The sequence below is a fragment of the Pollachius pollachius genome (assembly GCF_949987615.1).
Source record: "Pollachius pollachius genome assembly, chromosome: 8".
Taxonomy (NCBI): Eukaryota; Metazoa; Chordata; class Actinopteri; order Gadiformes; family Gadidae; genus Pollachius; species Pollachius pollachius.
Genome location: NC_136941.1, coordinates 19,390,573 through 19,407,942, shown reverse-complemented (window position 1 = coordinate 19,407,942; position 17,370 = coordinate 19,390,573). Strand labels below are relative to the sequence as shown.

The window sequence follows — 17,370 nt, the reverse complement described above, 5'->3', positions numbered from 1 at the left end:
CCATTTGCATCATGCAGCAAATAGTAGTGGATAATGAAGCTAACTGTTGTTAGCTATAATGATTTATATTTTATCAAAGTAATAAGAAAAGAAAACATTACACACCACGACTCGACAGATCAATCCATCACACGTACCGGTGGAGTAATAAAAGGGCATGGCATTCACAAGGGGTTAGGGGTTTGAGTCCTACTATGGTCTACATTGCAATGCCATGCATGCCCTCACACTATTGGATCTGATGTGTTATGATGTATGATCCGGGTAGAGTCCCGGTGAGTGACAGCTGGAGGACTTACTGTTCAGCGATGATGTAGCCTTCCTCCACAGGGGCACACCTCACGCCGGCCACCTCCACGTTGCCCACCATGTCCGCGAAGGACAGACCCAGATTCATCCCATGGATGGTCACCCTCGTCCCCCCCTCGGGAGGTCCAGCCACCGGCGTCACCTGGAGACCAAGGAGAGACACTTGTTATGAATACAATGTAGTCTAGAAAAGCTAATTGTTCCAGGAGTTAGGAGCACACCATTCATCGGTGCATTGTGCAGACTCCCTTGTAAACCCTCATCACACATAAGAGGTACTCTCTCAAATAGAAGTTAGTCCACACCCACAATGACCTTTTAAAAACAGCCCACTACACATAACCTCACATATTTCTCCACCAAAAAGTGCATTATTAGTACCAATTAGAAGGTATGATTAAGATTCTGGACAGAGGCCTGCTCGTTATATGATGCTCCTGCTGTTGCCACGGCCTTTAAATCCGACGAGAGGCCATATTAGCGCTTAGCACAGACCACCTCCACATAAAAGTCAATATGGCTGCCCAGCATGACCTTGGCATTAGGTGGCAGGCTGCAGAGCCCTGTTGGGGGCACCGCCCTGGCTGGCGTCCAGCCCTCTCATCAGAGCAGGGGGAGTGGGGGAGAGAGAGAGGGAGAGAGAGAGCCGGGCACGGAGATGGGGGGAGAGGGAGCAGGGAGAGGGTCGAAGGGAGGAAATTAAGAGACGGATATACAAGAGAGCAGATAGAGAGGAGTTCAAACGGGAGGCAAGGGCGGAGCAGAGGGCAGGTGGGGACGGGAGGAGGGGAGGAGTAAAAGAAGATGGAGAAGATTCTGCCGGTGTTGTGCAGAGAGCAGAGATGACCCCCCCGCTGCCATGGGCGTAGCTGCTGCCGCAATGTCAACAATCAATAAGCTATTACTGGCCATGCAGGCTGAGGTAACAAAACAAACCCAATCGCACACATGTACACGCGCACGCACACACTCTCACACACTCACTCTCAGACACACACACGCGCGTGCACGCACATCCAAACACACAGACACACACACACACACACACACACACACACACACACACACACACACACACACACCAAGCAGCCCTTACGCCACAACAGGAGCAGCCAACCAGATTATTTTTCCAACTGTGTTTGCTGGAGGAGCCACAACCTCGACTACGTGAGGCTGGCCCCCTTAGAGAGGTGCCATAATCTCCCTCGCTCCCCCCCCCTCGCCGTCCCCTACTATGGCTCCCAGCGGGGCGCCAACATTGTAATCTAGATTCAGTGGACATTAATTGCTCTGGATGTAAAATAAGTGTGTCACAGAAGTGCCCGGGGGTCTGAATACATGAATCTTTGAGTGCTGCATGGGCATGAAGGGAGTGGTGTTGGTGGTGGGAGAGGGCGTGCACGACAACTAAATATATCCATGTCAGGCACTGGCGGCGGCCATCCGAGTAGACTTACTGATGGTTACATAAGCAACGGAGGGGAGCCAGGGGAGACGGCCATATTACGAGGAAGACAAAGATAAAAGCACTGTGGAAAAAATAAAAAATAAGACATGCGATGGAGAGAGACAGACGTGGAGGGACGGAGTCGGATGATTGGAAATGAAAGGGAGAGAGAATGGCAGCGGTGATGGGGAGGAGAGGCGCTGAGTGGTCGGGAACCCTGCGGTGACAGAGAGGTGAGACGGGGACACTAAGAGGTGTGACTGGGGAGACGACGGGGCCAGGAGCCATGCGGGGAACTCATGAATGGCTCAGAGCGGCGCATCGGCAAGTCATTTACCGGCACATGATCACAGGGGAAGAGATGGACCATTCAGAGACACACCCTACGAGCCATCTTGAGCTGAGGGGTCAAGAGGGAACAGGAGGGAGTGGCAGCTCTCCTATGGCTGTTGTTTTATGTGGCCCTTGTTGTTGTACAACAGCATAAAAATCCCTGTTTCTACTTCGATTCGCGCGTCATCTTGTTCCCACACACACACACACACACACACACACACACACACACACACACACACAAACGCATGGGTACACACAAACACACACAGACACACACGCACAAACACTTCGACACACTCTGCACGTGCGGATGCAGGCCATGCTGGCATTTTTGCCTTTAATGCACTGACCCTCAGAGGGAAGAGGAAGAGAGTGCATCTCTGAACATCTTTCCCCCCCAGCCCGGGCCCACTGCCACTCTGCCCTGCCCGTGTAATCCATTTCAGAGCCGCTTCCCGGCCTGGCTTTGTCACTTTGTCAATGGAGGGTCATTCCTAGCAAACAGCCAGCTCAACCTGCACTCCTCTCTCTTCCAAACTCATGCGCTCTCTCTCTCTCACTCTCTGTCATATTCCATCTCTCAAACTCATGCTATTTTGTTTTCTCTCTCTCTCACTCACATTTGTGCCCTTACAGTCATGTTCTCGCTTTGACTCATGCTCTCTCTCCCCCCCCTCTCTCTCTCTCTCTCTCTTTCTTTCTCTCTCTCTGATATTCAAGATCTCTTACACATTTTTTACAATAAAAGATACAAAGCTGCTTATCTGCAACATTTCATAAAAATATATATATATACATACATTAATATACATTAAATGTCAACATTGCAGTAAGAAATAAAAAGGCAAATAAGTAAAAACTGTATATAGACTGCAACATAGTATTGTAGGGTCTCTCTCCCTCTCTAATTCACATCTATATATATCTCTCTATCTCCAGTTGCAGGACTCATGGTGGTGGCCGGGGAGAACACGAGACTAGACTAACTTCCTTAAGACGTGGGGGGGATTTAAAATAAATAAAGAAACGCTGGCGGACGAGTAGAGAGGGGTGCGATGACCTACATTGAGAAGACAAGAGAAGCTCTTTGAATTCTAATCCATGGGAGAAGCCTCCAGAATAGAAGTTCCCCTTTTAGCAGATAATCTCCCGGCTATTGGGAGAGAGAGACTTGGCTTATTCGGACCGGGAAACTCGAGACACAGATGTTTGTTAAATAACAAATAGAAAATGGCAAAGGAGAGAGACCCAGAGAGCGCCGTGGCCCTGCGTGTAAGTGCTGGACAGGTGGAGGCTGTTGAGGGGAGGGTGCAGAGAGAGTTGAGGTGAGGGAGTGAGTTGAAGCAGAGTTGAGGGTTGGTCAAGGTCAATAAACTGAGCTCAGTAGGTCAGCCAGCATGTCTATAACTCAAAGTATCATGTTTGTGTCACACATAGGCTATCAGTTAGCACTGTGATTCTATACAACGATTTTTTTCAATTTTACATCTCCTTTATTGGCAACACCTAAAGTGGGACTTTTCTTATTGTTTACCTTATAACACTGTATACCTTTTCTTGCTGGTGACTGTCACAACCAAGGAATGGAAACAAAAGTAATGAAAAAAAGTGTGTGTCACTCTGACTGTGGTTGGAAACTTTCATAACGTCAGATACGTCCTTGCTGCCAATAGCAAAACGTACAACAGCTCATCTACGCTGTTCTCTGGGCCTCGGTTCTGGCACAACACATTTTTTGTTAATTACAATTTAATGAGCTTGATAAAACCTCCGTAATCACTTGTTCCTGGACAGAATACACCCTAAATATTTTACTGGCTCTTAAAAGTCTCCCAGTGAGAGCAGGGATAAAGACGGTGAGGAATGGGGAGGGGGTTTAACGCAGATGAGGACAGAATGATGCTGTTAGGTGAGAAAGGAGGACTTAGACCAAACAGCCTTCTACTGTATATCTGTGTATGTATTGGTCTATGTGCACATGCACTTGCTTATATATTATTCGTGCTTGCTTAGAGCATCAATGAACGAACAATAATTTGTCTATCTGTGTGTGTGTGTGTGTGTTTGTGTGTGTGTGTGTGTGTGTGTGTGTGTGTGTGTGTGTGTGTGCGTGTGTATGATGCAGGAAGAGCTCACAGCCATGAAGAATAGATCTCAGCCTCCCCTTAATGACAGGAACATCAACCCTCAGGATGTTCGGAAGATCAACACACATAGACACACACACACACACACACACACACACACACACACACACACACACACACACACACAAGCACACGACACACGACACACGACACATGACACACACTCATACTTCATGTTTGCTTCTGGCTTGTGTCGGTAGCAGAGCGAAACAAAGAGAGCAAGCGAGGCAGAGAGAACACCATTTCTCCTACGTTAACAGATGTGTGCACCAACCACAGTGAGGCTGGGCTGCTCTGAGCCCACAGAGGAGCCCAGGCCACAGCTGATTGGTGGAGATGCTCTCTGAAGCCCCCCTCCCCCACCCCAACCTCCCAGCTTCATTTGATGTTGTTCCCCGTGCTGTTAGTGAGGGCTTACATCTCTTCAATATTAATAACCTAGCACCAGGATGTGGCGGGGGGGAGGGGAGGGGTCTTACGGCACCTAATAGAAACATTCATTATTCAGAAGACACATCTTGTGGTAGGCACATCTACTAATGCGCCGCTATGTATACAAATAAGCTCCTGACGGCGGCGCCACGCATGCGACCGGAGATTTCTTTTTATAAAATAAATGACAACCTCGGGGATCCATCTGGGCATGGCTGGGGAGGGGCGGGCTGAGCCCACCTGGAAAGCGGGGAGATTCCCATTAAAGTGATGGAGAGCCACACACTCTCATTGTCATCTTCAATTGATCCTGCGTGGTTCGATTGGATGATGCAAAAGTGAGCGAATGTACAGCAGCGCTGAGATTGGTTGAAATGTTAAGAGTTATCAACCACAAAAACGATGAAGCCGTGGAAGAAGTGAGGTTGATTAACTTTGAAAAACAAAATGAACTCTACTCTAGATTGTGTTAGCGTGCGTTGTTGGGTGAGTTAAATATGAATGGGAACGAGTCAACAAGAAGACAGCCAAAGTCTCTCCTAGCTACATTACACTTTTGAACTTGAACATTCATAACACTCTCTATGTCTCTCCCTCCCTCTCTTCACTTCCTCGTGCCGTACCCCTGTGTATGCTCCAGGCTGTCTGCTTTACATAAAGCCCCCACCGCGTTTTTCCATTTCCTTCTCATCTGTGTTGTTGATGTGAGACCGGGTCCAACCCCACGCACCCTTCCTGCGGAGAGAGGCCATGCTGAGCGTTCAAACTATTGTCATAGCTGTCCTTGGAAAGAACATGAACAAATGGATGTAAATCTACAACAATGTATATCAATAAACACACACCTCCACCGATGGTGGGGGTGGTGGTGGGTGCTTGTGGGGGTGGGGGTGGTGACGGGCGATGTATCGACGCTGCAGCAGGAGAGGTCTGCCGGGTTAAACACGACGCGCTGGTGCGTTACTAAAACTAATTAAACGCTCTCAACTCCCCCCTGGACAGAGAGCGCAACCTTGAGATAGAAAAAATAACAGCCCAGAGCCCCTCCCCCTCACAAACACACATGTATATACACACCAACACACACAAGACACACATGCATATATAAACACACACAGCCACCAACCATTAAGGCGAAAACAAATAGGCCCTTCCAGGTCGCGACCTCTGAGTGGTAGGTGTGGTGGATGAGTGCTTCCTGACATCGACATTACAGAGGGCGGTCACATGTACCGGAAGGTTCCAGGAGGATGGTGGGGGGAGGGCCGGAAGAGCAGCACTATGTGTGTGAGCAGCCAGATAAAATAGCTTACAGCTGTGGAGACCCACTAGCCCTTTGGGAGCGTTTACTTATTCAAAGTGTCTGTTTTTGTCTTTTCATTCCCCCACAAAAATGGCTTCCCCTCAGCGACATGCTCAGATGATTTTTTTTAGAAGCAACGCTCCAAACGTAGTATCAAAGAGGCAGGGAGGAGAAGTGTTGCATAACGTCAGACCCCGGCACAGAGGAAAGGTTCAGACAAGGGTAGGAGTGCAAATGGTTCTCACAATGATATGAGGCGAGGAGGACTTCAAATAAATATAAAGTATTGATATTGTGTTTCCATCTTCAATGTCAATAAAGCCCCTTATTTTGAAGATAGATGGATAAAGAGGGATAGAGAGCGATTGAGGGGGAGAGATAATGAGCGAGGTGGAGAAAGAGAGAACGGGAGGGATCGAGATAGACAGAATGAGAGTGGTGGAGAGAGAGAGAGGAAGACAGAGACAGAGACAGAGAAGGATTTATTGTTCATTACACTATTTTTAATGCAATTGCTTTGGCAACATTGCAGCATATAACTTTCATGCCAATAAAGCATATTTTGAATATGAATGCAAGAGAGAGAGAGAGAGAGAGAGAGAGAGAGAGAGAGAGAGAGAGAGAGAGACAGCAGAAGTGAGGCCGGCTCCCCAGGGGGCCCCCCCCTGATGGATATACTCTCGGCCCCTGCCTGTCGAGGGGATGGGCAGCGCAGGCCACCGCACACAGCAGAGACCGGCCTCTGGCCTGCCCCTCCATGCAATCCAGACCTTCTCCCTGTCAATGGCGTCACTCATACGACGGGAACCGAGTAGAGCTACGCCCCCTCGACCTGAAGCGGAAACTCTTTTCCCTTCCCAACCCCCCCCCCCCCCCCCCCCCCGCCTCCCGCCTCACTGACCTCGGTGATGCGGGGGTTGGTGCACTTGACGTTCCTGCTGGCCAGGTGCAGCCAGCGGGTGGTGTAGGGGTTCATGGGCGGGCAGTGGTGCCGCAGGGTGCATCGTCCCTCGCCGCTGCACCAGCCGCACTGGAACTTGCGCTCCGCCTTCAGACACATGCCGCAGCTGTCGCGCTGCGCCGCGCACTTGTAGAGGTGCACTGCGAGACGCGGAGACGCGTGTTAGTGCATTTATTCATACATCAAGGAGCACACAGATGCACCTATGCATACATCAATGACGTACGCACCCACACACAGCAGGAGATGCATATGAAGGGATGACAGAAGGGGATACACAAGCATGGGGAACAACTATAGACACACACACACTGATAGACGGGACACTGGGTCTATTTATGTGTGTGGTAGAAGAGGGAGAAGAGATTAGTTGAAAGAAGAGGAGTGAAGGAAACGAGACAGAGGGATGAAGGAGGACAGAGAGTAGGGGTTGGGTTACCTTGGATGTTCTCCGGGTTATCGATTATAAAGTTTCCATTCCACACCACTGAGAAATCCACAGGCAGCTCACTGATCTTCATGCCTTCGTAGAGATACTGCAGACAGAGAGACAGAGACAAAGAGAGAGATGGAGAACACCACTTTATTAAAAAATAAACTTTTCCTTCTCTTACGTCATATCCCTTGAGAATAAAACCTGCCCAAGGAAAGTACAGATAGGTATTTAATAAAATATGTAAATTTAATTCCAGGATTATCTAAGCCAAAGAGAGTGCCTCCAATGTCCCACATGGGTTTTAAAATATATATTTTGTTAATTTTCACATAATATGAGATGAGAGAGAGAAAGAGAGAGACAGGAAGGTGACAGCGATCACAGCAAGGAATAGAACGCAAGGGAACGGTGGCAGGGTTCAGTGTGTTCCTCTATGTGTGACCACAAATAACACCTTGCCAATAAGGTTTATTTCTCCTAAGGACTGAGGCAGGTGATGCATAAGTATGTGTGTGTGTGTGTGTGTGTGTGTGTGTGTGTGTGTGTGGGTGTGTGTGTGTGTGTGTGTGTGTCTGTTAGTTCGTATGTGTGTCTGTAACCACTATAAATCGACCAGAAAAACATACCAACTTATCCATCTATATACTTTAAGAACCTTTATGTATATTTCCGGTGTACTCTGGAGCTAAAACCAAGTGTCTTCGAGTCCCAGCACAACCATCCCAGCAAGTCCTCGGTCGGCTGCTGTCTGACTCCTTCAGGAAAGTCATCGAGCCACCAGATGTGTGTGTGGCGATGTGTGCGTGGCTGTGTGTGTGTGGCGGTGTGTGTGTGTGTGTGTGGTGGGGTGTATGGGGCACCTACCGAGCTGTTCTGGCACTGCACGCTGGAGCTGTTGAAGCGCAGCGCGGTGACGCGGTGGCTCACCCCCTGGATGTGGAGCACACACTCGTAGCCCCGCTGGCCCGACTGGGGCTGGGGCAGGTTCCGGGCCTTCAGCGTGATGGGCTTCACCTCCCCGGCCGGGATCAGGATGTCCTCGGAGCGCACCAGCTGAGGACAGTCCTGGGGGGCACACAAGGGTCAAAGGTCAGAGGTCGGTTGGAGTGAGCGTGATAACTGCCCACGTACATTGATTGATTGATTTTTGAAGTGGTTACTGATTTTTGTATTTCCTATCCTTCATCTTAATTAGCCTTTGTTTGTCTAGCTTATACTGGCACTATATCGGCCGTCTCTGAAAAGAGGGATCAGTCCTCCCTTCGTCTTCCCAAGGCCCTGGATCATTAGGACTTTTCCTTGCCCCCCAGAGGGAGTTCAGTTCAGTTCAGTTCAGTACTTTATTCGTCCCAAAAGGGGAATTTGGTTTACATCAGTGGTAAAGATACAAATACAACATATAAAAAGACATGGAACAAAACATCTAATTCAACAAATAAAATACCACTGTTCGTTAACAAAAGTCTATTCCAATTAAATTCTCAAAAAAATAAGTAGGGTTTGGGGCAATATATTGTGGCCTGTGAGGCCCTTTTGGACTGTTACTGCGAAGGGCTGTACAAATAAAATGGACCTCAATTGACTAGAGTCAGGAGACACATTCGGACAATCACCCTGTTCTACTTTAACGATGTGGAATAAACATGCTAGGAGCGATATAAACGTATATTCGGCAAGGCAGAAGGATACAGCCAGTGCTTCAGTGGGACACACTGACAGTTCTTTATTCATGTACTAGGAGGTCACTCAATCGAAACAGAACCCATTGGAGACACAAAATGGTGATCCACGACAGAGGTTTCATCTTGACTCTGTCAGCAAAAACACCACAGCAGTGTTGGGAGTGCTGCAGAAATGTGTGTGTGAATCCTTCCAGCCTTCAAAAGACTCACATCAGCTCATATATGATATAATATATCGCATCTCACGTCATTCTATGAACGCACTGGCCAGGGCTACAATGCTGATGGATTTTGACAACAACAAAGTGGTTGAAAAGAATGATTTTCTTCAACAAGGTTGTGGATTTACACAAACCAGGCTTTATGAGTGTCTCTTTGTGTATTTGTGTTTATGTGTGTGTGTGTGTGTGTGTGTGTGTGTGTGTGTGTGTGTGTGTGTGTGTGTGAATGTACAGATTTTCAGACGTTGTCTAAAGGGCTTTCCCAGAATAAAGATTTGCATAGACGACTAGAAGTCAATTCAAGCCATTAGCTGACTAGTCGTAGCAGGTATATGATATAACAAAGAAAGCTTATCCGTAATTTGCTAAGAATGTTATAAGTAACACTGTTAACACATTTTTCGTCCTTTAGGGTTAGGGTTGCGTCCCTCTCCAACGATCACCCCCCTTTGGTTAACCTGCCTGACACAGCCTACTTTCTACTAACAACCGCAACGTTAATGTCTGTCTGTGACTGTGACTCTGAGTGTTCCAAGGATTTCATTCACGGTCCAGACATAAAGGTTTGACCTCATTTTGACAAGGTGCAGCTTTTTATGTTCCTGCGACCATCTGACCAATGAAAACTTGGTAGACCAGGCCACTTGTCATCGAATAACGTTTGGTCTACTATTAGGGGGGGGGCTTGGTCTTCTATATGAATTCAGTGCATTGTGACGGGTCTCCAGCGAGCAGCGTGGTTTTGTGGTTTCCTCAGAGGCAATCCCCCTGGGTCGCTGGTCAGTGTGTAACTTGAAACCCTAAAAGGGAACCGCTTATTTTGTTCTTAACCACAAGGTTATAGGATCAAAGAACCTACATACACACACACACACACACACACACACACACACACACACACACACACACACACACACACACAAACACACATTGAAGCAGTCTCCAACCTGCATCAATGCATCCACAAATATAAAGCCCACTCAATGAGACGGCATGCAGGCGGACTGTCTAAGGCGAGCTTGGCAGTGGCGGGTGAGTGTTCCCGGCGTCTCTGGTGCCTCGGTCAGAATGATCCTGTGTCATTGTTAACAGACGCACTGAGCTCACTTACTACTGGGATAATAGACTTTTAATTGCTTCCGCTCAGAACAAGAGCTGTGAGTGAGTTACGCCGATACAGAAACAAAAGAGGCTTTAGAAGACATGGCCCGGGCTACAGTGGGACCTGCAGGAGGGGGAACGGACGGTCAGACGGACAGACAGACAAACAGACAGAGGGATGGATGGATGAATAGATAGATATGAAGATCGATTGAATGATGGATGGACAGAGAGAAAGAAATAAAAAGTAAGAGAGAGAGAGACAGAATGAGAGAGAGAGAATGAGAGAGAGTGGGTGAGAGAGGGTGGGTGAAAAAGAGGGATAGAGCGAGACACAGAGAGAGATATAATTAGACATGGCACCCACCTCAGAGGCGTTGACTCGTCCCTCCTGGAAGGAGCAGCTGGACGGGTCGTGGGTGCACAGGTTGCGGTACTTGCACCAGTGGCAGCGGAAGGCACTGTTCACACATGACAGACACCTGCACCGGCATCATGTTGACACGCAGAAAGACAGACACACACACACACACACACACACACACACACACACACACACACACAAACACACACACACACACACACACACACACACACACACACACACACAAACACACACACACACACACACACACAGGGAGAGAGAGAGAGATAGAGAGAGAGAAAGTCAGAGAGGATGGCAGACAAGTCAAGGGGAGTGTGTGTGTGTGGTGTTTGGGTTTGTGTGTGTTTGTGTGTGTGTTGGGTGGGGGGGTGGGGTGCTAGCACTAGAGGAAATGAGCAGACATCCCGAGCGGTCGCCTGCTGCTGCCCTTGTGCTTGGCTCCGTGCTGCATGGCTGCGGTGCCAAAATCTATCTGCTCATTTCATTCTCCACACCAACACCCTGTGCAGATGTCCTGTCACACACAGCGTACGTGTGTGTGTGTGCGCATGAGGGGAGGGAGGGATGGGGGAAGCGATGGGACTAGCTAGCCGGACACGCTTCACACCCACACCCATCGCACAGCATAATCCTGCAATTACCATTACCCTGGTATTGTTAGAGCGTCGGTGTTATTAATGGCTTGTAGACATATGTGTGTGCCTGCAAGTGGGAATGTGTGTGCGTGTGTGTGTTTGTGTGCATGTGTTTGTACCTATATGTGTCTGTCCGTGTATGCATGCATGCGTCTATTTGGCGTGCGTTTGTGTGTGTTTGTGTGTGTGCACCTACGTGGGTGAACGATTGAACTATGAGGGTGTGCTTGTGTGCAAATGCGAGCGCCTGCATGTGGGTGTGTGCGTGTGTGTGTGTGTGTCTGTGTGTGTCTGTATATGTGTGTGTTTGTGTGTGTATGTGTGTGTGAGTTTGAGTGTGTGTCTGTGTGTGAGTGAGTGAGTGAGTAAGTGAATGTGTGTGTGTGTGTGTGTGTGTGTGTGTGTGTGTGTGCAGTCTGTATGTGTGTGTGCGTGTGTGTGTATGCTGTGGTGACAGTGCTGCCCGGTGTTAGCCTGGGTGGACGCACAGAGTGGAGCTGTAAGGGGTGAGGATGGCGTAACGAGGGAACGCCGCAGAAGCGCGTGTTAGCGCATGTCCGGGGGCCCCGGCGCCACCCAGAGGGGCCCCCATCGCATGCTCCGCGCAGCACCCCGCATGCAGCCCGTATATGGCAGGAGGCTATTCCCGCGGGATGCTAATGTGTTCTGATGGCTTCCATGGCCCTACATATACCGGCACGTTGCTGAAGGGGCCATTATATACCGTCGCTTCCCCATCTCGCTCTCCCGCTCGCTCCATCTCGGACTTGCGCTTTTGTCTCTGTGTCCCTCTCGTTAACGCACACACACACACAAGCCGACGCACTACCGCTGAGTTCCAGCTGACTGAATTTTGCCCATTTGTTTATTGTTCTGAAAGATTCATCGGTGCGGCGGCATGGGGAAGATCTCCGGCGAGCCTCGACTAATTCAGGAGAAGGCGGCAATTCAGGGAGATTTGTTAGGAGATAAAAATAAAGGAACTGAATACAGATAGTGTGCGCAAATATATATACATATATATATATATATATATATATATATATATATATATATATATATATATATATATATATATATATATAGTGTGCAAGAGAAGGGAGGAAGCACAAAGGCGTCATTGTTAGAAGCACATTATTTGCAAGTGAATACCACTACAACCTTCATATTGGTGCATGTGTGTGTAGCTTGCTGCTGATTAACTGATGCGGGGGGGAGTAATTGCATCCTGTGCTACTCAGACAGGGTTCTCAGACAGCTCCACCATGTCAAAACAAAGGAAGCAGTCTGCACCATACATGGGGCAGCGGTGTGTGTGTGTGTGTGTATGTGTGTGTGTGTGTGTGTGTGTGTGTGTGTGTGTGTGTGTGTGTGTGTGTGTGTGTGTGTATGTGTGTGTGTGTGTGTGCGTGTGTTTGTGTGTCATTCCGTGGCAGCCTGTGGCATCTCTCTGTTTCCGAGTTGCAGGAAAGGAAGAGAAGTGGGAAGATGATTTTGTTTGGGGGTGTACGGGATAATAATAGGATGGAACTACAGGCTGTGGCTCTTGAACCCATGAGATGTTCTGCACTGTAATCTTCCCATTTCCTCTCCTCTCCATCTCTCGGGGTTTCTGTTCTGAACAATACTCCAGCTGGGTCACAGAGGCCTTTAGACCACCATCGGATAAGACCCACATCGAGCTTTACTATCAACGGGGTTGCAGTCATAAAATATCATCTAGTTCTAACTAAATAACCGTATATACATAGAAATGGTTGATTTGAACACGATTCACATCAGCAGGCAACTAGGCATCCCCATGATGTGATAGTTGTGATGGTGTGATTATGTGGGTATGGTGGTGCTGGTGGTGCTGGTGGTGCTGGTGGAGCTGGAGGCAAAGCTCGTTTCAGATTCTGTGTGTGTATGTGTGTGTGTGTATGTGTGAGTGCGCATGTGCGTGTGTGTGTATGTGTGTGTGTGTGTGTGTGTGTGTGTGTGTGTGTGTGTGTGTGTGTGTGTGTGTGTGTGTGTGTGTGTGTGTGTGCGCGTGCGTGCGTGTATGTGTGTGTGTGTGTGCGTGTGTCTGTCTGTGTGTCTGTGTGTCTGCTTGTGTGTGTGTGTCTGTGTGTTTGGGTGTGTGTGCGTGCGTGTGTGTGTGTGTGTGTGGAGGAGGGCATCATTAGGGCAGGGTGTGGACGCTCCCTGCTCAGAGGCTCCGAGATCAGCAGTGATCAGATTGCATTAGTCTCCACAGGGGGCAGGGGGAGTATTTTTAGATGGAGAGTGAGGGACGGACTAGGGGGCGGCCAAGGTTAAGGGAGAATTGTAACTAATTCCCACAACATTGATTCAGTGGTGTCTGGTATTGAAGGCCAAATAGACAGCAAATGAATAGATAGGAAGAGGGAGAGTGAGAGAGAGAGGGAGAGAGAGATAGAGAGAGATCCAAACACATTAAGAGAAAGAGAGAGCGAGAGAGAGAGAGAGAGAGAGAGAGAGAGAGAGAGAGAGAGAGAGAGAGAGAGAGAAAGAGAGACAGAGAGAGAAAGAGAGAGAGAGAAAGAGAGAGAGAGAAAGCGAGAGAGAGAAAGAGAGAGAGAAAGCGAGAGAGTGGGCGAGAAAGAGAGAGAGAGAGAGGGCAGAAAGAGAGAGCGATGTAAACCATATAAAAGAGACAGACTCACAGTTGGTGGACGCTACAGTTGTAGAACTTGACCTCTGTGCTGATCAGCATCTGACCCGTCTCCTTGGAGTTGAGCCTCAGCTCCACACCGGACCAATCTGAGAGGGAGAGAGAGTGAAGAAGTGTTGAATATATTTAACATATCTTACTACACTTGTAACAGACATCCACAACGTGGCAAACATTTCAGCGAGACCCCATATTACCATTTCATGCAGTGCTTTCCATCCAACTGCCAATTACAGGTTCAAATGAGCTGGGTTATACATGAACCCTTCACCTGCCTCTCAGTACTACATTATGGTATTACACTCAGCGTCTACACACAACAATGCCTGCGTGCCCTGTCGCTCCCCCCGTCTGTACCCGGATCCCACCCCCCCCCGTCTCCCCCCAGGCCGTGCAGAGGAGGCCAGACAGAGGCCGGCCCATGGCACGGCTGAGAGCCAATGTGGGCCCCTACTGCAGCCTCACCAGCTGGCTACACCAACACCCCAACCCCCTTCACCACCCTTACCTTCACCCCCACCCTTACCACTCCGAGCCCCCCTCACCTCCATCACCTTCGCCACCACCCTAACCACCCCCAGCCCACCTCACCTCAATCCCCTTCGCCACCACCCTAACCACCCCCAGCCCCCCTCACCTCAATCCCCTTCGCCACCACCCTAACCACCCCCAGCCCCTCACCACCTTCACCCCCACCCTAACCACCCCCAGCCCCTCACCACCTTCACCCCCACCCTCAGCACCTCTAACCACAAGAGCAGTCGATTGATCATTGGGTTGTTTGGCACCATGCAGTATTTACATTATTGGTCCACCAACTTGTGAAAAGGATATTGAATGCCTTTTGAGGCCGGATTGAATATAAGCATGAATAAGAAAAAAAAGGATATAACGCCATATATTATTATTATCATGGGGAAAAAATCCATGTAATTGGATCAATTTTCTGCATGGCAATTTATTGAAAGCGTCCTGGCGGTGATAGGAGAAACGCTGGCGGTGTTGTTCCACATAGGAGCCAACCTCTCCTCCGTCGCCTCCAACTTACAATATAGACGACGCAAGTGGAGGAGATTACGCCACATTTCTTGGTGTACCGCGCTGTGTTGGTGTGTGCTTTCTATGTATCTGCTCTGTATGTGTGTGTGTGCGCTATTTGTGTATGTGTGTGTGTGCATGTGTGTGTGTGTGTGTGTGTGTGTGTGTAGCAGGCGGAGGATCGGATGACATTCAGTGTGTGTGGGAGGGTGGAATGACCCTTTGTGCTCAGTTCTATCCACAACACCTGTTGGTAATTCAGATACCACTTGCACACACACACACACACACACACACACACACACACACACACACACACACAAACACACACACACACACACACACACACACACACACTCACATACACTCACACACAAACACACTATACGTAGACACCGCACTTATCGCCCAGGAAACTGGCAAACAGTTTGTTTTTGTTCATAGAAACGTGTATCTTATGTGCAAAAGCGATGAGAGATGAAGTTCAAAGGAAGTTCAAATTTGAGGCTATGGGGATGTAGAGTCAGGATATAGGAGCTGTCTGAATTAACAGGTACATAGATCCTATGTGCCCACTTGTGTCATAGTCTACGTGTATTAGTGCTAATAGTGATCATTTTGAAGCAGAGGATTTTGGCCCAGTGACAAGTCAACCACCCACAACAACGCTATTTTCACACTGTTATTATAACCTTACTTTGCCTTTCCATATACTCCCGCACTCTTCATCTCCTTAATATTTTGCTTGGACTTCCTCCCCTCCCCTTCCCAGTCTTTTGTCTTTTCCTTCTCCTTCCCTTTCCTCTCCCCTGCTCTTTCCCCCTCCCCTTCCTCTCCTCCCCTCACAGTGCTGGCTGGGTGTAAAACAGAAAGGGATGTTTGCTACAAGGACGGATGGGTACCAGAGATATAGGGAGTACGGGAGATGGAGAGATGGAGAGACGGAGAGAGGTGACAGGAGGTGGAGTTTGTCAAACATCAAGAAGCAGATGGAATGTGTGTTGACGTGTTTGTCTGTGTGTGTCTCTGTGTGCATGTTTGGGTCTGCTTTGGGCTGAAGAGGGGTCTTACAGATGGGGAGGGTGCATGGGTTGACATTTACCTGGTGGGGGGGGGGGGGGGGGGGATTCATATTAGGCCTGTTACAACCCCCCTTCCCCTGTCCCCCAGGGAGCGCTGGGTACACACGGCTGTCATTTACTCACAGGAGCGGAGGGAATTACTGAGGCCCAGCAACATGTATTATTTCCACACACACTGCACATGATATATATTATTCAGAAAATGAGTTTTTCTACGCCACAGGCATGTGGCTGAGTAAACAACAGGTGCTTGTCGTCAAAGAGCAGGTGTTTGAATTCATAACGATGTATATATTTATATATAAATATATAAACCTTAAATATGGGAAAAAATAATTGCGGGTGCAGCCAATGTAGACTATTAAAGGATGTGCACCATTGGGCTGGAAATCCCTCAAATGTCCCAGAAGATTCAAGGAGTAGAATGTGAGAGCAGAGTGTTATTGTCAATCTGGGGTTGGTTGAGCTGTAAAACCCAATGTTGGAGCTATGGACCATAGGAGGGGAACTGAGGTGAATTGTTTGGGGCTTTATGGATTTACGATGTACAGTGGGGCAAAAAAGTATTTAGTCAGCCACCAATTGTGCAAGTTCTCCCACTTAAAAAGACGAGAGAGGCCTGTAATGTTCATCATAGGTAAACCTCAGCTATGAGAGACAAAATGAAAAAAAAAAATCCAGAAAATCACATTGTCTGATTTTTTAAGAATTTATTTGCAAATTATGGTGGAAAATAAGTATTTGGTCACCTACAAACCAGCAAGATTTCTGGCTGTCACAGACCCGTAACTTCTTCTTTAAGAGGCTCCTCTGTCCTCCACTTGTTACCTGTATTAATGGCACCTGTTTGAACTCCTTATCAGTATAAAAGACACCTGTCCACAACCTCAAACAGTCACACTCCAAACTCCACTATGACCAAGACCAAAGAGCTGTCAAAGGACACCAGAAACACAATTGTAGACCTGCACCAGGCTGGGAAGTCTGAATATGCAATAGGTAAGCAGCTTGGTGTGAAGAAATCAACTGTGGGAGCAATTATTAGGAAATGGAATACATACAAGACCACTGATAATCTCCCTCGATCTGGGGCTCCACGCAAGATCTCCCCCTCTGGGGTCAAAATGATCACAAGAACGGTGAACAAAAATCCCAGAACCACACGGGGGGACCTAGTG

The 17,370-nt window shown here is 48.4% G+C and overlaps 1 protein-coding gene across 1 annotated transcript in view; it reads right to left on the bottom strand.

Moving 5' to 3' along the window:
- plxna2 (plexin A2) overlaps positions 1-17,370 on the bottom strand; it is a gene marked incomplete at its 3' end in the record, with an annotated part of 183,766 nt that overhangs the window by 49,016 nt on the left and 117,380 nt on the right. The window contains 6 exon segments of the mRNA XM_079741140.1: positions 300-451; positions 6,876-7,075; positions 7,375-7,471; positions 8,236-8,436; positions 10,743-10,857; positions 14,065-14,161. Coding sequence (XP_079597266.1) covers positions 300-451; positions 6,876-7,075; positions 7,375-7,471; positions 8,236-8,436; positions 10,743-10,857; positions 14,065-14,161 — 862 coding nt within the window.